Source organism: Chrysochloris asiatica, unplaced genomic scaffold (genome assembly GCF_000296735.1).
Source record: "Chrysochloris asiatica unplaced genomic scaffold, ChrAsi1.0 scaffold00077, whole genome shotgun sequence".
In the NCBI taxonomy this organism is placed as follows: Eukaryota; Metazoa; Chordata; class Mammalia; order Afrosoricida; family Chrysochloridae; genus Chrysochloris; species Chrysochloris asiatica.
The window spans coordinates 4,412,682-4,440,152 of record NW_006408595.1 but is presented as its reverse complement, the minus strand read 5'-3'; the positions used below and the strand labels follow the sequence as shown (position 1 = coordinate 4,440,152).

Sequence of the window (27,471 nt, the reverse complement as noted above, 5' to 3'; positions counted from 1 at the left end):
TAGCATACTTATTCAACCTGTATGTTGAGCAAATAATTCAAGAAGTTGGATTATATGAAGAAAAACATGGCATCAGGATAGTAGGAAGACTCATTAACAACCTGTGATATGCAGATGATACAACCTTGCTTGCTGAAAATGAAAAGGACTTAAAAATACCTACTGATGAAGAACAAAGACCATAGTCTTTAGTATGGGTTGCACCTCATCATGAAGAAAGCAAAAATCCTCACCACTGAGAAAAAGATGACCCAGTAGATGGATTGGCACAGTGGCAGCAGCAGTGAGCTCAAACATAGCATAACCAGGTATGTTTCATTTTGTTGTGCACAGTTTTGCTGTAAGTATTGATGCTTTTGAGTTATGGTGTTGGAGGAGCATATTGAAAATACTATGGGATGCCAAAAGAACAAACAGATCTGTGTTGGAAGAAGTGCAGCCAGAGTGCTCCTTGGAGGGTAAGATAGCCAAACTTCATCTCTCATACTTCGGACATATTGTCAGGAGGGACCAGTCGCTGGAGAAGGATATCATGTTTGGTAAGGTGCAGGGTCAGAGAAAAAGAGGAAGACCCCCAACGAGATGGACTGGCCAAGTGGTAGCATCAATGGACTCAAGTGTGGCAACAATAGTGTGCCCAGGACCGGGCAGTGTTTTGTTCTGCTGTGCATAAGGTCATCATGAGTCGGTACCAACTCAATGGCACCTAACAACAACAACAACAGTTTATAGAATATAGATCTGGAGATCAGGAAAGTTATAGGTTTAGACAGAGTGAGGCATGATGGAATTCTCTAATTCCTTAACTCTTTTCTAATTAATTAATTACCGATAAGAGTCATAAAGTTAGATAGGAGGCTTGTACATGTTTTATCTATTTCTTCCCATGCTCATTAAATTTTAAGACTTTTAAATTTACAAAGTACATGAAATTTATTCTCTACTATTCATACCATTCTAGAACATGTATTATCTGGCTTCTTATAATTTTTAAAACTTTTATTCATCTGACTCTTCAAAACTATGTGCCTTCTCTTTCTTTCCAACACGTCATGCTTAAAACTTTTCACTGGTCAGCTCCCGTATTCCTGTCTCTTCTTCTGTTTTCAGAATAGGGTTTCTCAGTCTTGGCACTATAGACAATTTGGACCAGGTAATTCTTTATTGCAGTGGTTGGCCTGTGCATTGTAGTCTGTTTAGTGACACCACTGCTGAACAGAGTCCCATAACACCGCAACTCCCCACAGTTGTATCAACCAAAAGTGTGTGCAAACATTGCCAAACGTCTCCCAGGGGACAAAAATCACTTCTGGTTGAGAACTACCCCTTTAGGGCTGGCATCACCTCACTGTGCCTTCCTGGTCTTCCAAGCCTTTTATTTCAGCTCTCCTTTGAGCCTTGCCTTTGCCAGGATTATTGCCCAACCCCCCTTGCTTACTTCAACTGATCATGTCTCTGCATTGTCCCATAACTCATGTTCTTGTTCAACCATGAATAGACAGCCAACAAAACTGAGAGGACCAAACATGTTTTTTGTTTCCTAATTATTATTATTAATATTATTCCTAGTTTCTCTCTCTCACTGTTTTCCTTTTTGGCTTGTCTACAGAGGCAAAATTTCTGTTCAAAATTAATGCATCCTCTAGTATAGTTATTTCTCAAATGTAAACACTTTCTTGGGACATGTTCAGTACAATTAGTATTTTCTTCAAAAAGTAAACAAAAATCTTATGGTAAAAACCATGGGTGTCTTAGAAGGAGCAATGTTTATGCAATCAGAAAAAAATGCATGTCCACATACCAGAAAACATGCACAAGTATCTACCTATTTAATGTAGATTAGTAAGAATTGTCTAAAAATTTATATTGTTGTTAATTGCTGTTGAGTTGGTTTCAACTCATAACAATTCTGTATAGGGTTTCTGAGGAGTAGCTGGTGGGTTTGAGCCACTGACCTTTCAGTTAGCAGTTTGGTGCTTATCCTACTGTCCCACACCAGGATTCCTTTATTAGATCTTTCAAAAATATATAGTCTTATTTGTACTGCAAATGCTGCTAACAGTATAGCAAATATGAAATAATTTTTATACCCTGTTGTTGTTAAATGTCATTGAGTTGACTGACTCATAGCAATTCTGTGTGCCCACTGTACCCTGAGTGAGCATCAAGCATCCATTAAATAAGATTGTTAAGTGCCATCAAGTTGGTTCAGTCTCATAGTGAGACTATATAGGGTTTCCAAGGAGAAGCTGGTGGGACTGAACTGCCAACCTTGTAGTTCACAGTCCGGTATTAATCCTACAGTACCACAGATTTTGTAGAATAAAATGGAAGCATTTTAGCAATACTCTTGCACCGTATCAAACAATTGATGATGTTGTTGCTGTTAAGTGCTAATGAGTTGGTTCAAACACATAGATAGTGACCTTGTATAGACTTTCTGAGGAGTGCCTGTTGGTTTGAACTGCTGATTTTGTGGCTAGCAGTCTGGTGCTTACCCTACAGTGATACAGCCTATTTATAACTATGTATTCATTTAATCTTCACAAAAGCAATATGTAGTAACCAGTTTTGTAAACCTAATGAAGTAACATGAATGAAGTAAGTGAATTATTAACAAATTTTAGAGAGGAGAAATATAAATCTTAGAGAGGTCCAATCACTGGCTCAGGGTCACATTATTAGACAGTGAAAGTGAAGTCTAGAATGCAGGTCTGGTTGGTCACAGGAATCTTTCCAATTTCTATGTAATCTTAATGAATTCATTTTGACAAACAATAATTTCTTCCTGAACTGCAATTTTAATAAATACTGTATGAAAAATAAAAAGTTATAGTGATAGTAACCAGAAGAGAAATGTCTAAGGAACTCAAATAGTATATAAACTAAAATAACAAGTCTGAGAAGGAGAGTGCTGTTGTCAATTACATGAAAATAACTCAAAGACAATGTTAAAAATTAGGTGGTTATTGAAAAAATAATTTTTACAGGTCATGTACCATTATGGAAGAGAAATAAAATGACATATTTAGATATATATTTTTTGGCAGATTGTCTTTTGACAGAGTTTCTAGGACAAAACAAGTTATATAATTTAATTAATAAGTAAACTGTATCTGTGTTTTGTATTTGTTCTGAGTTGTTGAATTGGAAAATCAGAACACAAGTCATTACATAATTGGACTTTCACTGAAGAATTTGTATGATTATTTGCCGAGTAACTTTGATGAACAAAAGAATGACATAAAACTATTTAGTAGCTTGATATATATTAAATATTTTATATTTTTTGTTAACATCCTCCTTTGCATAAGTTAATATGCAGTGGATAAATGAAAGAATAAGGGACATGGTAAGTAAATTCTAATCATGAATTTCTTAAGATTTTTCTGTAATCACAGCATAAAGGGTTTGACTATAGACTTAAAATTGATTCTTACTTTTTAAAGGAAAGCTAAATTAATTTTAAAAATTGCTACTATAAGTAATAACATTAAATTAATGCCAATGTTATTTTTACTCGTTTGTTGCCCATTATAAATTTCTAGTTAGAAGCCCACATGATCAAAAATGTTACATTTTTCTCTCATCATTATATGATTTTAATCATAAAATGCATAAACCATAAATTTAAAAATCATCCTTAATAATTTTATAATTGAAACTCCTGTCTCAAGTCTTCTGGGATATGACATTTAAAACCTTATGCTTCAATGCCCCTTAGTGGTCAAATTTGAGAATAGCAAGTTAAAACCATAGCATATTTGAATAAAAATTAGCAATGAAATTAAAATGGAAAATACAAATTTAGGCTTTTGAAATTAAAAGTTAGAATATTTATATTTTATTCCTTCATTAATTCTAACAATTGGTTTTAATTTGTAGCAATTGACATTGTTGTTAAGTGTCGTCGAGTTGATTCTGACCGATAGCGCCCCTGTATAGGGTTTCCAAGGAGCATCTGGTGAGCTTGAACCACTGACCTTGCAGTTCAAATGACTTTGCAGTCTGACGCATTAGGCTACAGCTCCACACCAAGACTCCAGCAATTGATATTACTACAACATAATTACAATAATGATGTAAACCTTAATAACTATGATACTTATCAAAAAATTTACTCCTAAAATGTGAACTTACTAGGGTACCTTTCAAGGAAAGTGTCACAGTGTTTAAGCACTGGACTGCTTTCTGGAAAGTAAGTGTTCAAACACACTTGGTGCAAGAAAGATTGACAAACCATTGATTTCCTATGGGGCAGTTCTACTCTGTCTTACGTTTTGTTGTTAGGTGCCACCAAGTCAGTCCCCAATCATAGGAACCCTATGCACAACAGAATGAAACATATACTGATTCTGTGCCAATCTCAGAATCTTGCTATATTTGAAGCCGTTGCTGTTTCCGCAGTGCCAATGCATCTCGTTGGAGGACTTCCTCTTTTTTCCTGACTCCTCACTTTAGATACCTTCTCCAGTGACTGGTCCCTCCTGATAACATGTCCAAAGTATGAGAGATTAATTCAGGCCATCTTGGCTTCCAAAGAATATTCTGACTGTACTTCTTCCAACAAAGATTGCTTTGTTCTTTTGGTAGTCCATGGAACTTTTAATATTCTTTTCCAATGCTATAACTCACTGTATCAATTCTTCTACGGTCTTCGTTTTCACTGTCCAACTTCCGCACTCATATGAGGGTAATGGAAATACTATGACTTGGATCAGGTGCACCTTAGTTCTCAACCTGATATCTTTGCCCTTGAACAATTTAAAGAAATGTTGTGCAACAGATTTTCCTAATGTAATACGTCATTTGATTGCCTGACTGCTGCTTCCATGAGTGTTGGTGGTTGATCCAAGCAAAATGAAGTCTTTGACAACTTCAGTCTTTTCTTCATTTATATGCAAGTTGTTTATTGGTCCAGTGGTGAGATATCTTGTTTTCTTTATATTGAAATGTAACCCATACCAAAGGTTGTGGTCTTTGATCTTCATCAGTAACTATTTTAAGATCCTCTTAACTTTCAGCTACCAAGATAGTATCATCTGTGTATCGCAGGTTGTTAAGAAATCTTCCTCCAACCCTGATGCCACATTTTTCTACATATAATACAACTTTTTGGATCATTTGCTCAGCATATAGACTGAATAAGTATGGTGAAAGAATACAACCTTGGCACTCACCTTTTCTAATATTAAACTATTCAGTTTTCCATTGTTCTACTCGAACAACTGCTTCTTGGTCTATGTACACTTTCTTCATGAGCAAAACTTAGTGTCCCAGAATACTCATTTTTTCAAAATCTTGTCCATAGCTTGTCATGATCCACATAATTAAAAGTGTTTGCATAATCAATAAGGCACAGGTAGATATTTTTCTGGTATTCTCTGCTTTCAGCCAAGATCCTTCTGACACCAGCAATGATATCTGGCTTGAACTTCTGGAAATTCTCTGTCATTGCATGATTGCAGCTATTTTTGGATTATCTTTATTATGTTGTTGTTGTTGAGTGCCGTGGAGTCGGTTCCGACCCATAGCGACCCTGTACAGGGTTTCCGAGGGTGTAAATCCTTAAGGGAGTAGAAAGTCTCATCTTTCTCCCGCGGAGCGGCTGGTAGTTTCGAACCACTGACCTTAAGGTTCGCAGCCCGATTCGTAACCACTACGCTACCAGAGCTCCTTTATTATAATGTTACTCAAATGGGATATCAATGATATTGTCTGATGATTTTTGCTTTCCATTCAGTCACCTCTCTTTGAGCTCAAATAATGGACTTCTTCCAGTCAGTTGGCAAGTATTGTCTTCCAAATTTCTTGGCTCTTGATCATATACTACTTTTTTGATACAGTGGAGAGAAAGTTTCAGTTTCTTCTGACATCCATTTTGGTCTTTTCCTTCTTTCTTTTCTTCTTAATGACTCTTTGCTTTCTTCCTGCATGATGTTTTTGATGTCATCCCCCAACTCTTTTGGTCTTCGGTCTTTAGTGTCTAATGTATCAAATCTGTTTTTAGATGATCTTTAAATTCAGGTGGGATATACTCAAGGTTATATTGTGACTCTCGTGGACTTGTTCTCATTTTTTTCAGCTTAAGCCTGAGTTTGCATATGAACAATTGATGGTCTGATGTTCCATAGTCTGACCCTGGCCTTGTTTTGGCTGATGATATTGAGTGTTTCCATTGTCTTTTCCATAGATGTAGTCAGTTTGATTTCTGTGTATTCCACCCTGTGAAGTTCATGTGTATAGTCTTCTTTTATGTTATTTTAAAAAGGAATTTGAAATAAACAAGTCATTGGTCTTGCAAAATTTTTTCATGCGATCTCTAGTATGAAAATTTTTTCATGCAATCTCTTTCTATCACAAAGGCTTTATTTTCCAACTAGTGATACTTCCCCTTTGTTTCCAATATTCCCATTCCAAAGACTAGTAATTATCAATACATCTTGATTGCATGTATGATCAATTTCAGACTAAAAAATTAGGTAGAATTCTTCCAGTTAATCATCACTGATTTTAGTGGTTAGTGTGTAAATTTGAATAAAAGTAGTATTAGCTGGTTTCCCCTGTAGACGTGTGGTTATTATCCTATCACAGACAGCCTTGTACTTCATGACTGGTCTTGGTATGTTCTTTTTGGTGATGAATGTGAAACTATTCCAGTTCAATTTCATTCTAACCATAGTAAACCATGTGATTGTCAGATTCAAAATGGCCAATACCAGTCAGTCCATTTCAACTCACTAATGCCTAGGATATAGATGTTTATGCATCCATTTTATTTTTGACAATTTCTAATTTTCCTAGATTCATATATCTTACATTTCATGTTCTGATTATTAATGGGTGTTACAGCTGTTTCTCATCCTCCTTTTGGTGCTCTTCATCATGTTTCAGTACTCAATATTCTGGTGATGACAGTGTTCCACTGCTATTCATAAGGTTTTCAGTGACTAAATATTCAGAAGCAGCCAGCCTCTCCTACTTCTAGCGCATCCTCATCTGGGAACTCAGCAGAAACCTGTCCATCATGGGTGACCCTGTTGGTATGTAAATTATCTGTGGCATGGTTTCCAGAATCACAGCAACATACAAGTCACCACAGTACAACAAACTGTTGTTGTTAAGTGCAGTTGAGTCCATTCTGATCCATAGCGATCCTGTATATGGTTTCTGAGGAGAAGCTGGTGAGTTCAAACTGCTGACAATAAGGTTCAAACCAATCTTGCAGTCCAGTTTATTATCCCACAGCACCACACCAGGACTCCAATAGATAAATGATAGATTTGAAATATACATCTACTAATAAAAATGTAAAAAGCAATCTCTTTTTAGTTAAAATCAGTCTTACTTGGCTGAAAGCTTGTTTTGAGTTTTTGGAGTGGAAGTGTCAGAACATTTTGTGTGTGTGTGTGTGTGTGTGTGTGTGTGTGTTTTAAAGAACTAAAAGATTTGAAAGTATATTACTATAATATGTATGGTGCTACTGGATAAGCACTGGACTGCAAGGTCAGTTTGAACCATAAAGTCAGTGGTTCAAACCACCAGTCACTCCTTGAAAACCTTATACAGGGTCAGTATGAGTCAAAACTGACAAGACAGCATTTAACAACACCATATCAATATTCAGATTTTATAGGACTTAAAAAAAATCTTAAAAATACTTAGTTAATAAAAGTTATAGTTCTATATTAAACATTGAATTCTAAAACTAAAACTAAACTTTTATTAATTAACCATATGCTTTAAATCAGGACTTTGAACCAATTCATTTGGTTTAAACCCCTGCTGAGAATTTGCATTTCCACCCAAGATAAAGTGAATCTAAATTTACATTTTACAAGATCCCAAGGTGATTTTTTTTTTAAGCCTTTTTATTGTAAATTGAGTAAAAGTTTACAGAGCAGATCATTAGTTTTCCATTCAACAAGTCATGCACATTGAGTTTCATCTCATGGACTACAATCCCCACAATGTAACATCACTTATCCCACTTCCTTCTGTGTTTCTTGCTTCCATTCCACCTTTATTCCTAACCCTTCTGCATTTTGTTCCTGAGTAATTGCTGCCCTTTTGATCTCAAATGGTCGATTATTCTAAAATGTTGATACCTCTCTAATATTACTGCTTCCCTTATAGGTCCCCAGGTGATTCTTATGTATACATAGGGTCTTGTTAGAATGTAGCTTTGGATTCAGTATATCTGGGGTGTAAATGAAAATCCTCAGCAGGGAGTTGAACCAGAATGAATCAGTTTGAACCCCTGCTCTAACAGGTCTTTGAGCTTTCAAATAACCACCATTCTACTAGTCTTTAAAGTAGACTAGTAGAACATTGATCAGTTTATCTTTGAAATACATTGTAACCTAGTCAGCCTATAGTACGTCAGGGATGTTCCTCCTCAAGTTGTAATTCCTTCATTACTTCCTCAAGATTTTTCTCTATTTTATATTTCTTTCTATATATGGACTCTGTATCACTATGCTTAATTATAGGAATTGCATACTTGTAAGCCTTCCAGTTCTTAAAATGAAATATCTCTTTAGCCTCCTCTAAACCACAATGATTATTTCCCAAGCCTCCCAAAATACATGTCTATGATGGTTTTTTTTGTCACCAAAGAATAAAGTATATGCCCTAAAGTAATCATGATAGCCTATTATAATTTCCATGCTTTGCCTCATTTAAAGTGGAAATGAAGGTGCTAGAACCTACAGTTCATATATGCAGAGGTACCATACACAGAAAAATGAAAATTTTATTGCAAGTAAGGGAATAAGTAACTAAAATTCAATGACTATTTATTGATTAATATCTTTACCCAAATCTTTATAATAATTTTTTTAAAGCTCACTATTTTTGTTGTTAGGTGCCTTTGTGTCAGTTCTGACCCATAGAGACCTTGTATAGGGTTTCCGAGGAACAGCTGGTGAGCTAGTGGTTCAAACCGACTTTGCAGTCCAGCTTAGTAACGTGCAACACCACACCAGGACTCCAATGTTCACTATTACTAAGGGGAACCATGAGGAACTTTGAAACTTGCTTTTTGGTATTACTGAAATGATTATAGTAATAGATGATGCAGAGCAGATATATACAGCTCTCGGAATGTCAATAAATGAAACTTAAAATACATACCATAAAATTCCGCTGGTAATGAATGTTAATATTCTCTTTGTTAAAATCGATCACATAACCATTGAAGGACCAAACAAATGTGAGATCCAGGGTGGGGTCAGCCGCAGCAGCACACTGCATGGTGGCGTTTTCTCCAACAGTGATATCAGCATTAATTGGAGCCAATATAATTCGTGTGGGATCTGTATATTTTTAAATAAAAGAATCAAACACAGTTTAAGAAAATATGAGACTTCTTATTATTTGATACATTTAAATAATAAAATCAGTATATTTTTACTTTTCTGTACCAAAGGAGTTGATATTTTCAACTTAGAATTCCAGGAACAATTTCATCATGCAAGAGACTTGCACAGAAGGTTTAAAAATGGAAACTTAACAATACTTGGACTGTTTAGAGGCTTAAGGCTGATTCATGTGTCTTATTATTGCTATGTTAAGTGTCCCCCCACTGAGTCTGTTCTGACTCATAGTGACCATGTGTAGGTTTTCCTAGGAGCTACTGCCAACCTTGTGGTTAGCTGTACAGTGATTATCCTATAGCGCCACCTAGGTCTCCATAGGTCTTACTGGTAACTGTTGTTGAATCCATTTGGACTCACCATGTCCCTGTACAGAGTTTCCAAGGAGCAGTTGGTGGGTTGGAACTGCTGACCTTGTGGTTCTCAGTCCAGTGCTTATCCTACAGCACCACACCAGGATAAATTAAACACTATCAAATAAAAAAGTACTAATTGAATGGTTTCTTACTTGTGATAACAAGAGTCCCAGTACTATTGGCTTTCCCTCGATTATTTTCTGCAAAGCATGTGTAAATACCTCCATCATTCCTTGTAATGTTATTTATTTCCAGGCTACCATCTTCCCAAATGAGTACTCTATTGAAGGAAAAAAAAAAAAAACAAAACCAAAAATATAATTTACAAAATTAATGTAATGAAATACTTAATTACTGCATGTCATAGGTTACAGTCTATTTTTCAATCATTACATTTTATACAAGTTTATTGACAATAATGTTGTTGCTCTTAAGTGCCATCAAGTTGGTTCTGACTCATAAGGACCCTGTTTAGGGTTTCTGAGGAGCGGTTGGTGAGTTTGAAACACCCACCTTGCAGTTCAAATTGACCTTGTGGTCCACTGTTTATCCTACAGCACTACACCAGGACTCAATCAATAGTAATACCAAGATTTTAAGTGAAACATTCTAGCTTCTTTTTTTTTTTTTTTTTAATAGTCTTTCTTGACATTAACTAGTTGCTTGGTTAACTAGTCAATGAACTCTTGTTATAATTTTCTAACCTGTTTCCCTGCATATAAACACTTGCTCCTCAAGCTCTGGTAGTGTAGTGGTTACGAATCGGACAAGGTCAGCAGTTCGAAACTACCAGCTGTTCCATGGGAGAAAGATGAGGCTTTCTGCTCCCGTAAAAATTTACAGCCTCGGAAACCCTGTACAGGGTCACTATGAGTCGCAACCGACTCCACGGCACATAACAACAAACAACATAATTATCCAATATATGCCATGTATGACAACTGTAAAAATCTACTATTCAACTATTTTGCATAGTAATGATGTGCAATAGGCAGTAACCAAGAATGTCAAGGTCCTTTACAGGATCCATGATCAGTAGACCCTAGGAGCACATGGACAGGAAGTTCTTATTGCATAGTATCTCAACACCCAAGAGGTGAGAGGGACACAGTTGTCCTAAGCCACTGGGGTGTGGTCCGAGTTGAGGTGGTGTTTGAGTGGGGTTGGTGGTGACATAATGCTGCTGAGAGGGTCCTGGGTTCCCCAGGGGGGCTGAGACCAGGGTAATGGCAACCTGTGCTCTAAAGGTGGGCTATCCTAGGGGCCAGGAAGGAAGCAAGATCTTGAAGTTTGGCTCCAGTTCTCAGCAAAAATGGTGGCAGGGACTTGCTAGTCCATGGTCAGAAGGAGTCCTAAACTGGGATCTTCTGGTCCCTAGGTCTTTGGTACTCCACGTCAGCTGAATGGCATTTGTACAGCCCCATCTGCTTCCTCAATACTCCTTCCTGGGAAGGTACAGGTAGGGGAGGGGTAAACTACCTGCACAAAAAATGGGGAGGGCAGGTGAGTGGTCAGTGACATTTGCAGTTTAAGGGCAAGGACAAAGGCCAGGCTGGGTCATCACTGCCATTGATTCTCATAGAGACATGGGAACAGAGGAGGGGTAGCAGGATTGTCCAATGAGAGCTAGAGGATGTTCAGGTGAGGGGCTTGGGGGGAGACCCATTGAGTAGTGTGCACACCCCTCTGCAGGATCCAGGCTCTCTTACGTGAGAAGAAGGAGCCCCGTGCCCCCAACAAAGTCACTGAGGACATTTGGATGTCATTTGGGGGATAAGCTGTAGCCACTGATCTTGAAAATTCAATGAGGATAGGAGAAGGAGGCTCTGATGATGGGGAGGGACAGAAGTTGGGCTACTCTGTTTCTGGAAGATGGGAAAACCTCCCCTGTAGATGGCAGTGGGAGGGCTGAGCTCTTCTGAGGTGATGTGGGGGCAGAGCAGAAATGGGAGGTGGCAGGTGAGTGCAATGGGATGTTCATAGTACAGTTGGGGAGGTGAGGTGATGGGGTCATCCACCATTTTTACATAGCACTGATTTATACATAAAGACCTGGTCTTTGAAACCTAATTATGTTGATAAGTGAGAAGTGGGAATAGTTTTGCTGCTCTATAATCTCTTTCCACATGTAAATCACTGCTAGTCTTTAAATCTAAGTCTGAATATATTACTCTACTGTTCAAAACCTTCCTGTGACTTTCTGTTTCACCTAGAGTAAAAGTCAGTCCTTTCATTGCACTGTGAAGACTTGATCAATCTCACAATGTGTTCCTTGAATCGTTTGGGTTTTGCTCAAATGGGACCTTCTCAGTAAACATTTCCCTGGACATTCTATTTAATATTATCCAAAGGTTCTGCTTTGTTTATTGCTGTATACCCAGCACCTAATGCATACATTAACTTATTTATTTGCTAAACAAATGTTTATTAAACAGCTACTACGTGTTTGAAACTCACTGAGTACTTAAGTAGTAATCACTGAATAGGCAATGGGGAATGCTGTGCTAGACTGAACACCTAAACTGGAGCTGCCCTTTGATCAAGGTCTCTGTATTGCTCATTGTCTGATCATTGATGTTTCAGTAGCAAATTCAACACTGACCAGTCCTTTTACAGTGATTCTTCTAATACCATTTTTGTAAAGTCTTTATATTAATTTAGTAAATCTGAACCTTTTTTAAAAATGACTATAAGGGTCTGGGTAAAGATATTAATCAATTTCGTATGCCAAACATGTGAACCTTAAAATTTAATATATTCATGGAGGCAAATGCTGCCCTGCACACCCCTCCTTCATGCACCATCAAACTTGTGATCCTCTAAGAAGAGAGAAGTATTGAAATGTTCCAGTTCCATGCCAACACGAAACAGACTCAACTTCCAGTTTGAATAGTATCAATATCTTTTCTGGAAGTCACTTTAATTTTCCAGGTTTCATCATACCACAATAATACGCATATTACCTACTTTATTGGATTATTATGAAGAAAATTTAGTTCCTACAATTTCTTTTATATAATACCGCTTAAGAATAAAATTACTTCACTCTGCCCTTATTTATACCTTATTTACACATCTCAGTTGTTCTAAGATGAAGTCTATATCCTTTAGCGTAAAATATTTGGTTATGCTTCATATCTTAAAACTATTAGCCATTTTTTTCCCCTAAAGATCAGTCACACTGGTTAGTTCTTGGAATTCTTTACACATCCCATATCCTTTGCCTTAGGGCCTTGGTATATATTGCTCTCACTGCCTGGAATAACCCTGCCCACTTTTCAAGTCCCATTTATCTGCTTCCCTATTCTGGTTTTGTCTTCTTCATAATTTAGTACTCACTAAACAAATAACTTCATCTTAGAAACTACTCAGTGTACCTCCCCCTGACCCCTGGCCAAAGCCAAGAAAATATGAGTCAATGATCTACTCATTAGGAGTATTAGAATTTTCTGTTAATTTTGTTGTTGTTGTTAAGTGCCATCGAGGCGATTTCGACCCATAATGACTCTATATAGGGTTTCCAAGGAACAGCTGGTGAGCTTGAACCACCGGCCTTGCAGTTCAAATGACTTTGTAGTCTGACACATTATCCCACAGCATTACACCAAGACTCCATTTTAGAAAATAGAAAAAAGATGATTTGCACTTCGAAATCAACTTGTTTGTTTCTGTATTTAAATATTGAATTGGCTAATTGCATCAAATATGAAAAAAATACAGGGCTAATTGTTAGAGGAAAAAAAAAAGTTAAATTGTCTTTTGTTCCCAGGAACCGATACCATTCATTAGCTGAGTGACCTTCAACAATCTGAAAAACAGTCTGAGTTTCAGTATCTAAAATTCCTTAAAAATGACAAAATCTTAAAAATTCTATCTCAATTATAACATCTTAATAGTGAATGGTAACTGTCTCTATTGATGTTAGAATTATATTGTCTTTTTTGCAGAAAAGTTGGAATAAACATTTGCATTTTAATATGAAAATGCAATTTTAAGAAAAAATACATAAAACTTTCTGAAACAGTTATTTAGAATTGGACTTCAAGTTCTTTAAACATACTTGCTACTATTAACAAGCCACTCTGTCCCTTTACTCCATGAAAATTTTGGTTTAGGTGCAGCTTTCGGTTTGCATTCAATTATTACCCTTCCTCCTTTAGCAGCCAATATCTTTTTCTTCATAGGATTCATTTCAAAAGTTGGAGCCAAAGCTAAAAGAAAAAAAATTATTACTTTTCTCTTTTGTTAGGTAGGGAAAAAAAATTACACTTATAATATAGTGTCTATCTTTTATTAACCTTTTAAATCAACAATTAATAGAAAGGAATAATACCATCAAATATTACCAGAATAACATTACATACCTAATACATTTTCATTAATAATTTTAGTGGGTTAAATGTTATATATTATAAAATTCACACATTCAAATAGAAAATTCTTGATAACTTGATTGAATATTATAAACAAGAACCAATATAAAATATTGTATATATGTGCATTTACCATGGAATTTACATCTAATTCAGTTGTTTTGTGTCAATTTCACAAAGGATCTAAATACTCTCAACCACATTTGAATTAAGTGCTACTAACTCCAATTTCCACCATTCATCTGTCAAAAACATCATGAATAGCAATGGTACATTGTCACATATATTGCCAGAAGATGAGTCTCTTAGGTTGGAAGGCATTTAAAACACAATTGAGGAAGAGTTGTCTCCTCAAAGTACAGTTGACCTTAATTACTTGTATAGAGTTAAACTTTAGGGACCTTCTTCATTCCTGATGTGGCACAACTCAAAATGAGAAGAAACAGCTGCAAACATCCATTAATAATCAGAATATGGAATACATGAAGTATGAATCTAGGAAAATTGGAAGTTATCAAAAATGAAATGGAATGCATAAAAACAGATAACTTAGACATTAGTAACTTGAAAAGGTCTGGTATTGGTCATTTCGAATCAGACAATCCAATCATATGATTTACCATACTGGAAATGACAACTTAAAGAGGACAGGCATAGCATTCGTTATCAAAAATAATATTCCAAAATCTATACTGAAGTACAATGCTGCCTGTGATAGGATGATATTGATATGTGTACGAGGAAGTCCAGAGTACTGATGTGTTAGCACTGGACTACTAACCTCAAAAACAGTGTTTCTAGCCCACAAGCTACTGCTTGGAAACCATATGCAGGGTTGTTATGAGTTGAAACCGACTCAATGGCACTTACCAACAACAACAACAGTAAGACCAGTTAATACCACTATTATTCAAATTTATGTATCAACCACTGAAGCCAGAGAAGATGAAGTTTAAGAATCTCTTCAGTATGAAACTGATCAAACATGCAATCAAGGAGTATTGATAAGTACTGGTGATTGGAATGCAAAAAAATAGAAACAAAAAGGAAGAATCAGTATTTGGAAAATGTGGCCTTGTTATTAGAAATGATGCTGAAGAACACATGATAGCATTTTGCAAATACCTTTTTTAAATGACGTAAAAGGCAATTATACACCTAGACCTTAACAGATGAAATACATGGAATCAAATTGACTACATCTGTGGGAAGAGACGATGGCGAAGCTCAATATCATCAGCCAAAACAAAGCCAGAGGCCAACTGTGGAACAGACCATCCATTGCTAACATGCAAGCTGAGGCTCAAGCTAAAGAAAATTATAACAATTCCAAAAGAGCTAAAATATGATCTTGTGTGTATCCAACTTAAATTTAGAGACTATCTTAAGAACAGATTTGGTGCATTAGACACTAGTGACTGAAGACCAGAAGAGTTGTGGGATGACATCAAGAACAGAATACATGAAAAAAGCAAAAGGTTATAAAAAGACAGGAAAAAAAAAATTGGAAAAGATTGAAGCAGTCAAACACTTCATTCTTACTGGATTAACCATCAACACTCATGGAAGCAGCAGTCAATAAATCAAATGACATGTTGCATTAGGCAAATCTGCTGATCTTTTAAAAGTGTTGAAGAGCAAAGTTGTCAGCTTGAGAACTAAGGTGCGCCTGACCCAAGCCATGGTATTTTCAATAACCTCATATGCATGCGAAAGCTGGACAGTAAATAAGGAAAACCGTAGAAGAACTGATGCTATTGAGTTATGGTGTTGAAGGAGAATATTGGAAGTGCCATGGACTGCCAAAACAACAAACAGATCTGTGTTGGAAGAAGTGCAGCCAGAGTGCTCCTTGGAGGTCAGGATGACCAAACTTTGTCTCTAACATATTTTGGACATGTTGTTAGAAGGGACCGGTTGCTGGAGATATCATGTTTGGTAAGGTGGAGGGTCAGAGAAAAGAAGAAGACCCCCAGTGAGATGGATTGGCAAAGTGGCAACATCAATGGGCTCAAGCGTGGCAACAATTGTGAGATTGGGCCAGCACGGGGCAGTGTTTCATTCTGTTGTGCATAGGGTCACTATGAGTCGGTACCAACTCGAGGGCACCTAACAACAACAACAATTTAACATGATCTACACTTGTGTGTGTGTGTGTTGTTTTCTTGTTTAATATCTAACAGAAATTAGAGATGATACTGACCCAAGATCTTTAGTTCAGCATTTGCATAAATGGCTCCATGTGTGTTTTCAGCTATGCACTGGTACATTCCAGCATTTTCAAAAGTCACATCATATAGTCTCAATTCTCCTTTATGATACTAAAAGAAAAGCAAAATAAAACATACTCTTCATAAACTTTAAACAAATGATTTGGGTTTTGTTGTCTTTTAATTTAGATACACTATTTTCATCTGCCCCCACAGTGTCCTACGGCAAGTGGACTGGGATTTTCATAGAATGGGGAAGTAAAACCCACTTACCATACTCACTGGTTCTTGTCTATTCATCTTACAGAGCTGAGAGTTCACACATTTGCCCCCTTGGCCCAGCTAGGAGATTACAGTGGGAAGATAGAGAAGGATCTCCCTGCTGCTACTTGTCCCCAGAGCTAAAGGTTAAGACTTAGCACTGTGATTTTGTCTCTGTTTCTGCAGAGTTAGGGAAACAGTGGCAAGAAAAATAGGACAATATCAGGTAGTAAAAATGGATGAGTAGGAAGAGGGAGAAAAGAGGAACAGAGGAAAAAATCAGGGGGAGAGAGAAGGTAGAGATAAGATTTACAGGAAGTTGCTTAAGTTCAAGGAAGATATTTCATGTTCAATCTTGTTAAGTTAAAAAAAAAATTTTTTTAATGGAACTTTTGTATTTTAGGGCCCAAGTATCCTTAACATAATGACTATTATGCTAAATTTACCCAAGGACATCTCTAAAATGTTAGCAAACATGTCAAGAAGAGCAAGGTATTTGAACACACGTACCGCATATCCATTTTTCAGCCATCTGATTGTAGGGATGGGCTTGCCTGTGGCTATACAAGGCCAGTAGAGATCACTGCCTATATCCACTTCAGTGTCATTGATATGTTCTACCCACTCAGGATATGCTAAAAAGTAAAGAACAGTGTAAATGACAAATGTAAGTCTCAACATTCATCAACATCTTGAGTATTAATATTAAATTTAGCTAACTTTATCTCAGAAACTGAGTAGCTATGAGTTGAATCCGACTCAATAGCACTTAACAGCAACAACAAAAGCAATTCTGAAGAATGATACATTAGATATTATTTGAATTCTATTGCAACAATAGTGAGGTTGGTCCGGGATCAGGCAGTGTTTCGTTCTGCTGTGCATAAGGTTGCTATGAGTTGGTACCGACTTGATGGCACCGGACAACAACAACATGGTTACTGACACCCCAAGTGGCGCTATAGGATCAGCACTGGGCATTGAACCACAAAGTCAGCAGTTCAGACCCACCAGCCACTCCTTGGAAAACCTACATAGGGTTGCTATGAGTTGAAACTGACTTGACGGCATTTAGCAACATGATTATTGATCGTTAGATCTTCAGGTAAATATTAATGAGGCAACTATATATTTCCTCTTTGTGAATCATTTTCTATTAGAAAGCAAATTAATAACAGTAAAATAGTTTTTATTTTTCTTATAAATTTTTCAAAATAACTACTGAGGTTTTAATGTATTTCATTTTAATTGATTATGATAATGTTTATTGAGTATTGTATAAAGACTCAGATTTTGTTCCCATTTTCTCAGGTGCATATTGTCTTCTTTTTTATGGAAATGTGAGCAAGTTGCCAATGTAACATATATTTCTTTAGTTTTTAAGTGTGAACTGAGTGAAACTTGATAGAGCAAATCATCCATTTTACATTAAACAAATCATGTACTTCATTTCATTCCAATAATTGCAATTCTCTCAATGTAACATCCCTTATCCCACTTCTTCCCTGTGCTTCTTGTTTTCATCCCTCCTTTTCCAACCCTTCTGAATTCTGCCCTTGGCTAAATGCTGCCCCTTTGATCTCAAATACTTAACCATTCTACAGTGTGCATACCTCACTAGCACACACATTCATACCAATCTGTTGCCTGGTGTGGTGCTGTGGGCTAATGCGTCAGACTGCAAAGTTGTTTGAACTGCAAGTTCGGTGGTTCAAGCTCACCATCTGTTCCTTGGAAACCCTATACAGGGTCGCTATGGGTTGGAATCGACTAGATGGCACTTAACAACAACAACATTGCTTGAATGAAAATTGATCTACGGGAATGAACTAAGTTCCAGATGTGAAATGATAACCAAGGATCATAGTTTTGAGGTTCTATCAGTCTCTATCTAACTAGTAAGCCTGGTCTTTTTTTTTTTCTGATTTTGAGTTTTGTTCCACATTTTCTTCCTTCCTATCCATGACATTCTAATGTGATTACTTTAAGAGAGATTGGTAGCGTGGACAGCTAACCACAGGTTGGTGATTCAAACCCAGGAGTAGCTTCTCAGAAACCTTATGTAGGGTCACTATGAGTCGGAACTGACTTGACAGCACATAACAACAATAACGTGCAGGACCTTCAATTGTGGTTCCCTTCAGAGCAGTTTGGTATGGCAACTAAATACTAGCTGGTTCTGGTCTCACAGTAAGCCACTGTAACATCTTAACTATAGAAATGGAAACATGATTTGGTCACTTAAATACTCTTACAGTATTATAAGCTACATACTGTTGTTATTGTTAAGTGCCATGGAGTCGGTTCCAACTCATAGAGACCCTGTACAGTGTTTCCAAGCCTGTAAATCTTTATGGGAGCAGAAAGCCTCATATTTCTCCTGTGGAACAGATGGTAGTTTCAAACTGCTGACCTTGAGGTTGGCAGCCTGACTCGTAACCTCTATGCTACCAGAGCTCCTTAACTACCTATCATGTAGTAATTATGATTTGTAAAATACATACATAAGTGGAATTGATCTGAGTCTCACATTATTTTTGTTTATTTATTTTTTTAGCCAGCAAGGAGATTTTGTTTCTAAGTTTAGCAATTTGAAGGTGTTTGGGCAAGGAGAAATGGTGTTGAATTAATCAAAACAAAACAAAATAGAATGTTGTCATCCAGTTAATTTTGACTCACAACTACTAACCTCAAGGTTGGTGGCTGAACCCACCCAATAGTGCTTCAGAAGAAAGACATGATAGTATGCTTCCAAAAGCCCTGCAAACCCTATGGAGGTCCACACTGCAACATAGGTTCTTGTTGTTCCGACTCAGAGCGACCCTGTATAGGGTGTCCAAGGATTGTCAGCCTCACACTCTATCATCTGTTCTACTTGATAACCAAAGGAAAAAAATGCTAACAATTTCCTAAAACTAAAAACAATTAAAAAATAATCCTAGAGTGTGTGCAAGCAAATGATCATTTGATCTTTTTAAGTGTTTAATTTAACGAATTCACATGCTATAGTTGTTAGGTGCCATCAACCTTATGTACAATAGAACAAAAAGCTGCCCACTTTTGCACCATCCTCAAAAAGTTGTTGTTGTTGTTAAATGCCACTCAGTTGGTTCTGACTCATAGCAACTCTGTATAGATTCTCAGGAGCAACTGTAGGCTTGAACCATTGATCTTGTTGTTAGCAGTCCAGTGCTTATCCTACAGTGCCACACCAGGAATCCTTTAATATAAGAAAGATTTAGCAGGGAAAGATGCTGAGTAGAGGATGTTGTTGTTAAGTGCCACCTCCTCATAGTGACTTTAGGTAGGGTTTCAGAGGAGCAGCTGGGGCATTTGAACCACCAAGCTTGCAGTTAGCATTCCAGTGCTTATCCTGCAGTGCAACATCAGGGCTCTGAATAGATGATAGCCTTTCTTCTTCTTTTCTTTGAAAATAAAACATTTTATTATTTTGATTTCATGACAAAAGTAGCATACCTATCATATATTGAATATTTAACATCAAATAAATAAAAAAATAATATAAAACACTTTTAGGATTTCACTAACACCCATCAACATTCTATATATGCATAACTGTATAAATATGGACTCTTGGTACGGCACTGTGGGATCAGCACTGGATTGAGACTCACAAGTCAGACAGTTCAGCCACTCCTCAGAAACCCTATACAGGGTTGTTAAGAGTAGGAACGACTTGATGGCACTTAACTACAATAACGGTGTATAAATGTATACATATTTTTATAGTATATAAATTCTGATTTAGTATTTTTTTTTTACCTATTACATTTTGTTTGCAACAGATGGTGATAATTTTTAAAAACTTAGTATTGGTTAATATGTTAATATTAATTTTTGTTGTTGTTAAGTGCTGTCAAGTTGGTTCTCACTCATAGTGACCCTGTATAGGATTTCCGAGGAGTGGCTGGTGAGCTTGAACCACTGACTTTGCAGTCTGACACATTAGTCCACAGCACCACACTAGCACTCCATGTTAATATTAATTGGTAGTAATTTTATTTGGTATGGCATCTTAGCAATGAATAAATCCAGGGATATTGGCACCTCTCCTGTCTTGGTCTCACATAGGTGACAAAGAGTTGTCACATTACATAATACAGTGAGAAGAGTAAATAACTAAATTATCTGGATACAGTATATAAAATATTTGATTATGTAGCTTTCTGATGGTTTGATTCTAAATTTCTAAATGAAATTTAGAATACTTCATAAGTAAAGGAGAAGTAACAGTCTTTTTGAATGATATCCTATAAGTATTTGCTCTTAAACCCTGGTTTTTCAAAGGAACTAGATATTAAGCAGTTTTTGAAATTCTTCTCTGTGCTGAATACTTAGAGTACAGTTTTTTTTAATGTGTTCAATAAATACAGATGTATAAGCTTTAAAAAACAGGTAAAGGTTGGTAACTTTTATTTTAATATGTAAGGGATTTAACCAGAATATTTTGCCACTCAATCTCTTTAAAGCAGTATAGATAAAGTCAAGATTTTCTATAGGATACAACTTTGCTGGAAGATCTATTAAGATGCTACATGAACAATCCAGGAAACAGATGAGACTGATATGGATAAATAGGAGAGTAGTGTGTCATTTTCCCACACATATTTGAGAATAAGCACTAAGATATTTTGATAAACGAGGTATGGGGCATGAGAAAAATTTAAAAAACAAGGACAAAACCAAAGATTTTATCTGATCAAATAGAAATACAAGTTGTCTTTAACTATTGTGAACAAGTTCATAAAGGATAAAAATAACACATTCATTCCATTTTGTCCTTAAGTTCAAGAAGTGACTGATTTCAAGGCAATTAGATATAGTTATTGAGTTCAAGGGGAAGAGCTGCCTAAATTTTCAGGAGACAAATGGTATTTAATGCCAGGGCATGAATGAGAATGTAATGGAGTGACTGAAAGAGAAGTCAGGCTCAAAGACCCAAACTTGAGCAATCAAGGACTCAGCAAAGTAGAATGAGAGTCGGTACAAGGACATTAATAAAGTATGGCCTTCTAGATATCAAGTAGAGAAAGCAAATCATGATGAAAACAGGGATTAACCATGTCCACTGCTGCTGTTAGATTATGTGAGATCCAACTGATAACTGACCATCAGTTTTAGTAACTTGGCTGTTGTTTGGTAAACTAGAAAAAACAAATGCAGTGGTAAGATGGGAAATAAAAATCAAATTGGAATGCATTTAAGAAAAAATAGAAATGTTTAGACCATATATACAAATGTTTCAGGATTTAAAAAGAATATTATTATTTGGGTGGACAAGAAGAAGAGAAATGGTACTGAGGATGGAGTTGAAAAGAGGGGCTTTGAATAAGGAAGACATAAGAGACACTATTCACTGACAGGATAATTCAGTGAAGAGTAAATACTGCTTCTGCTGGTGCAATATTCTTAAATAAGTAAGAGGGGTGGAGTCTACACAATAGAGGTTCTGGCAGAAAATGACTGAATCTATAGTAATCAGAAACACAAGAGGAGGTGCAGTTAATGAATGGATACACGTGTGGTAGGTACTTGAAGAAGTTCTCATTTGATTACTCTCATTTTCTCTGTGAATAGGAAATACAGTTATCAGCTGAGAGTAAAGCTGATTGTTGTTGTTAAGTGTTGTCGAGTCGATTCTGACCCACGGAGACCCTGTATAGGGCTTCCAAGGAGCAGCTGGTAAGCTTGAACCACTGACCTTGCAGTTCAAAAGACTTTGCAGTCTGACACATGAGCCCACAGTGCCACACCAGGACTCTTCCATAAAGCTGGTAGAGGTGGCATAATGGGTGTGAAGAAAGGAGTGAAGACAGGGAACAATTATCTAAGAGTGGGACATAAATGGAATAATGTCTTATAATTGCCATGCAACATTTGTTGTTGTTAAGTGCCATCATGGCAGTTTTGACTCATAGCGACCCTGCTTAGGGTTTCTGAGGAGTGGATGGTGGATTTGAACTGCTGACCTTGCATTTCAAATCGACATGGCAGTCAAGTGCTTATACTACAGTGCCACACCAGGAATCCAGGCAACATTGAGGATTCATTTAAAGTTATCGTTGTTAGGTGCTTCTGAGTCAACTCTGACCCATAGCAACACTATGTACAATGGAATGAAATCCTGCCTGGTTCTGTGCCATCCTCACAATCATTGCTATGTTTGAGCCCAGTTTTACAGCCACTTTATCAGTCCATCTTGTTGAGGGTCTTCCTCTTTTTTGCTGACCCTCAACTTAACCAAGCATGATGTCCTTCTCATGGACTGCTGTCTGCTAATAACATGTCCAAAATATGTGCGATGAAGACTTGTCATCCTTATTTCTAAGATTATTCTGGCTATATTTTTTCCAAGACCAATTTATTCATTTTTCTGAAAGGCCATGATGTATTTAATATTCTTTGCCAACAACATAATTGGTAGTCTTCCTTACTCATTATACAACTATCGTATGCATATGAGGTGATTGTAAATACCAGGCTTTAGGTCAAGGCACCTTAGTCTTCAAAGTGACATTTTTGCTTTTTAATATGTAAAGTGATCTTTTGCAGCAGATTTGACCAGTGCAATATGTTGTTTGATTTTTAGCCTGTTGTTCCCATGGTTATTGACTATGCATCCAAGAAAAATGAAATCCTTGACAACTTCAGTCTTTTCTCTGTTCATTGTGATGTTATTTATTGGTCCAGTTGTAAGGATTTCTGTTTTCTTTATGCTGAAGTGCAATCCATATTGAAGACTTGGATCTTCATCGATTAGTGCGTCATGTTCTTTTCACCTTTTCAAACAGGGTTATGTCATCTGCTTATCATAAGTTGTTCATCAGTCTTCCTCTAATCCTGATACCACATTCTTCTTATAGTCAAGCTTCTCAGATTATTACATCAGCATATACACTACGTATGGTAAAAGGATACAATCCTGATGTATTCTTTCCTTTTTTAAAATCATAATGCATCCCCTTGTTTTATTAGAGTGGCTGCCTCTTTCTCTATGTACAAGTTCCACATAAGGACAATTAAGTGTCTGGAATCTCAATTCTTTGAAATGCTGCTCGTAATTTGTTATGACCTATACAGTTGAATATCTTTACATAGTTAATATAACACAAACATTTTTCTGATATTCTCTGCTTTAAGTCAAGATCCATCTTAAATCAGCAGTGACATCATTCATTCCAAGTCCTCTTCTGAATCCAGCTTGAGTTGGGAAAGATTCATGATTAATTTAAAATGAACTAATCAGCATGGTGGTGCTTATCTCAAGTCATATTCAAAGTCCTGGGTGTTTCTTTTTTTCCAGAGATTAATCTTTAGCCAAAGCCATATGACAAAATAGAGAGGTGAGTGATCTGAGAGGGAATGCAGAGAAAAACAATGATCGATGACAGACTTAAGAAAGGTATGAGGGTGTGGAGAGGAGTCACAAGTGGTGAGGGACAGTTAAAACACAGTAGGGCTATGTGATTATAGTTCCTAGTAGATTTATAGGATTACAGGAGTCAGAGTAAATGAATCCTGGTGGTTCATAAATTAAAACCACTCCTAAATGAAAGGTTGGCTATTCAAAGCCACCAGTCACTCTCTGTGAGAGAAATCTGGTGACCTGCTACCATAACTATTACAGTTATGAAAAAAAGAAAGAAAGAAAGAAAGAAACTTCCCCAAGGAAATCCAAAGGGGCAGTTCTACTCTATTACAGAGGTCACTATGAGTACGGACCAAGTCTGTGGCATCTAAGTCTATGGCATCTAACAACAACAGAAAGGAAACTAGAATGATAGGAGGGGTTGGTCAGAGAGTGAGTGAGTGGCTTACTCAAAACTAAGATTCTAAAAGTGACTGTAATTTGGGGTAACAAAGAGGTATAAGATATGGCCTTGTGTTTGGGTTGTTGAGACAGGGTGAAAAACAAGGTCATAGGATAAGTAGATCTCAAGAAACTGAGAAGTCAAGCCATTTTAAAAAAATGTGTGTGGATTTTGATGTTGACAAGGATTAAATCTAAAATAGTGTTGTTGATAGTAAGAGTTGTGAACAGTGACAACTGTAGAGCAGTAAGTAGGATTTACTAATTTCTCTGCCACAGAAGGGGAGTATATGGTAAAATCTGATTCTGAAAGAATGCCAACTGAATGATAAAAGGAAGAGAGGATGATGGGCTAAAAATGGTAATGAGGATCAAAGTAGGCAGATGAAAGCTGTGGATGAAAAAAAGTCAGTAACTAAAAGGTCCCCAAGGGAAGCAGTGCTTTTAAGGGAAAGCCATGTTTCAGGCAGAATAAAAAAGATGAGTGGACATGTAGAGTAGAAGTCAAGAATATAAGCAATTCTGCTGCTAGTGACTAGCAGCTAGCTGGTGGATTGTGTGTCCGGGAAAGCACAGTGCAGGGATTTCAGAAGTTAAGAATGTATAGGAGATGGGACTGAATACAAAATATGCAGAATTGGGTGAGTATTAGGGAGTCATTGAAGTTGGACTCCACATGAAAGAATGAAGTTGATAAGTAAAGGTGGAATGCAGCTCATCCTAGTGGTCTCTAAGTAGATCAGGGCAGAAAAGTTGTATGCACTAAGAAAATGGAGTGACTTACTTCATTCATCTCTGCAAAAAAGGAGGCCTGGGGGTCTGGGGAGGGGCTTGTTACTCAGAGTAGGCAGGAGGGTTGCTCTTGACCCATTGTGGTATTCCAATTTGGCTAAGCATCGTCACCAGTATTGTTGTTGTTGTTATGTGCCATCGAGTTGGTTCCGACCCATAGCGACCAGTATATTCATCACCAATTTCCTTCATAGGGCTAAGGTGACTCCACATATGCTTTATCAAAATCCCATGCAAATGTCTCAATTTTCTTTAAAATTGCTTATTTGCATGTATATATAAGGGAACTTCAAAAGTTATGGAAAAATGGAATTACGAGATAATGGGTTTTTGACTTATATAAATTTGTTTGCATATTGTATGAATTCCTCAGAGGCAGTAAGAATGCTTCCTTTACCTAACTACTCTTGATGCTATCATAGTGCCTGGCTCTGAATAGCTATTCAAGATATGTTTATTCTTTAAATTAGTGATCTAGTTGAAGCCTTAGATGTTTACTGAATCGTGACTACCAAGATCCACATTGTGAAACATAAAGAAATGATTTTAGCCTTTTTTTTTTTTTTTAAGTGTCGTCTGAATTAAAAACAAAAATTTTGTTTTCTCATTTGTGGGTTTCAGAAAGTTCATGGAAAAACGGAATGAAAAGATAATTGAATTTCTGTAGGAATTTTTTGAAGGCCCTTGTATAAGCTTACTTAAATGGATGATAATCAAGCATTGTACCAAGAATACTGTGTCAATGAAAAATGAATTAATAGACCAGATCTTCTTAAAAGGTGGTGCTAGATCCAGGGGCTACAGCATCATCTGAAGCTAACTTATTAGAAATACAAAGTTTTGGTCCCACAACAAATCTGAATCTGAAATCCTAAGGCTGGGGCCATCAGTCTGTTTTTAAACAAACCCTTCAGCTAGTATTTATGCATGATAATGTTTGAAAATTACTGTATTATAAACTAAGTCACAATGCATACGTTTTGTTATAAACAAAAAGGTATTGAAAAGAAATAGCATGAAAAGGGCTGTCCTATAATAAAAATAAGGTACATTAATGATACATTTCTAAAAATTATCAAAAACATCATTTTCCTTAATTATACTAATGGTAAAGTTAGTAGCTTCTATGACTGATATTTGTGACTTAATAAGATACAACATAAATATTCCATCTTTCTGTATGGTTTTAAATTACTCCTTTTAAAACTATCAATCAGTATGTACTAATCTTTCGAGTATGGGAAACTGCTAAATATAAATTCTAGATTATTAAACTAATATACCGACCTTGAACATAAATTCTTGCCTGGTGTTTATCCTTTCCTCTGATGTTCTCAGCTTCACATTCATATATGCCTTCATCTTCTAATTGAATGTTGAAGATCTTGAGTACAGCCCCAGAAATGCTGATCTCAGCAGTGCTTGGCATTGGTTCTAGGACCTTCCGCCACCGGATATCAGGAACAGGACTTTAAACAAAAGACAGAAGTGCTAAAGATCCACAAAGCTTAAGAGACAATTACTGTATGTTTACGGCTAAATATTTACATCATTCATTTTCTAAAATTGTATAAAATTAATGCTTTTCTATATAGTGGTGCCTTAAGGGGGTGTTAACTGCACTAGTTCACATTGTCATAGGGGTGAAACCAAGATGACTTTCTAGAAAACTTTAGGGCAGTGTTTCAGCAGAATTTATTATTTTTATAAAAATATTCCTGTAGTTATAACAACAAAAATGTTTTTTATAGGCCCAGTTTACATGTATTTATACCTACAAGGCTAAAACTCTTTGCTTTATCTACTTTTTGAATTTTCTCATGTGATTTAATCAGAACTGTCATTTTCACCATTTTTGTCAAATTTTCTGGTGTTTTAACTGTGGTAATGTGTATTTGTGATCCTATATCGATCCCTTTTTGAGAGTGAAGTCATAATTAAGGGAAAAGAAAAAAAATGTTTAAAAAAACTTCTGCTCAGTTTACTAATAATATTGCAGGTATAATGTAATTCAATGTAGAAAGATTTAACAAAATATTTTATTGTTAATATTCATGCAATTTGAGAAATGTTATGTTTGAACAATTTACAGCTATATTTAGCACATACTCCAAAATGAAACCAACTGCCATCGAGTTGAGTCACACTCATAGCAATCCTGCATAGGATATCTGAGGGCGTAAATCTTTTCAGGAGCATAGAATCTCCCACAGAGTGGCTGGTGGCTCTGAACTGCTGACTTTGTTGTTAGCAGTCCCACAGTTATCCTAT

General features: G+C 36.5%; 1 protein-coding gene across 2 annotated transcripts in view; it reads right to left on the bottom strand.

Moving 5' to 3' along the window:
* The window catches only part of CNTN1 (contactin 1), a 322,132-nt gene that overhangs the window by 151,933 nt on the left and 142,728 nt on the right, over positions 1-27,471 (bottom strand). For both annotated transcript variants that reach the window (XM_006865302.1, XM_006865303.1), the window contains exons 13-18: positions 26,488-26,669; positions 17,088-17,212; positions 16,310-16,427; positions 13,794-13,944; positions 9,886-10,013; positions 9,136-9,317 (exon numbers count right to left, since the gene is read on the bottom strand). In XM_006865302.1, coding sequence (XP_006865364.1) covers positions 9,136-9,317; positions 9,886-10,013; positions 13,794-13,944; positions 16,310-16,427; positions 17,088-17,212; positions 26,488-26,669 — 886 coding nt within the window. The remainder of the gene's footprint in view (positions 1-9,135; positions 9,318-9,885; positions 10,014-13,793; positions 13,945-16,309; positions 16,428-17,087; positions 17,213-26,487; positions 26,670-27,471) is intronic.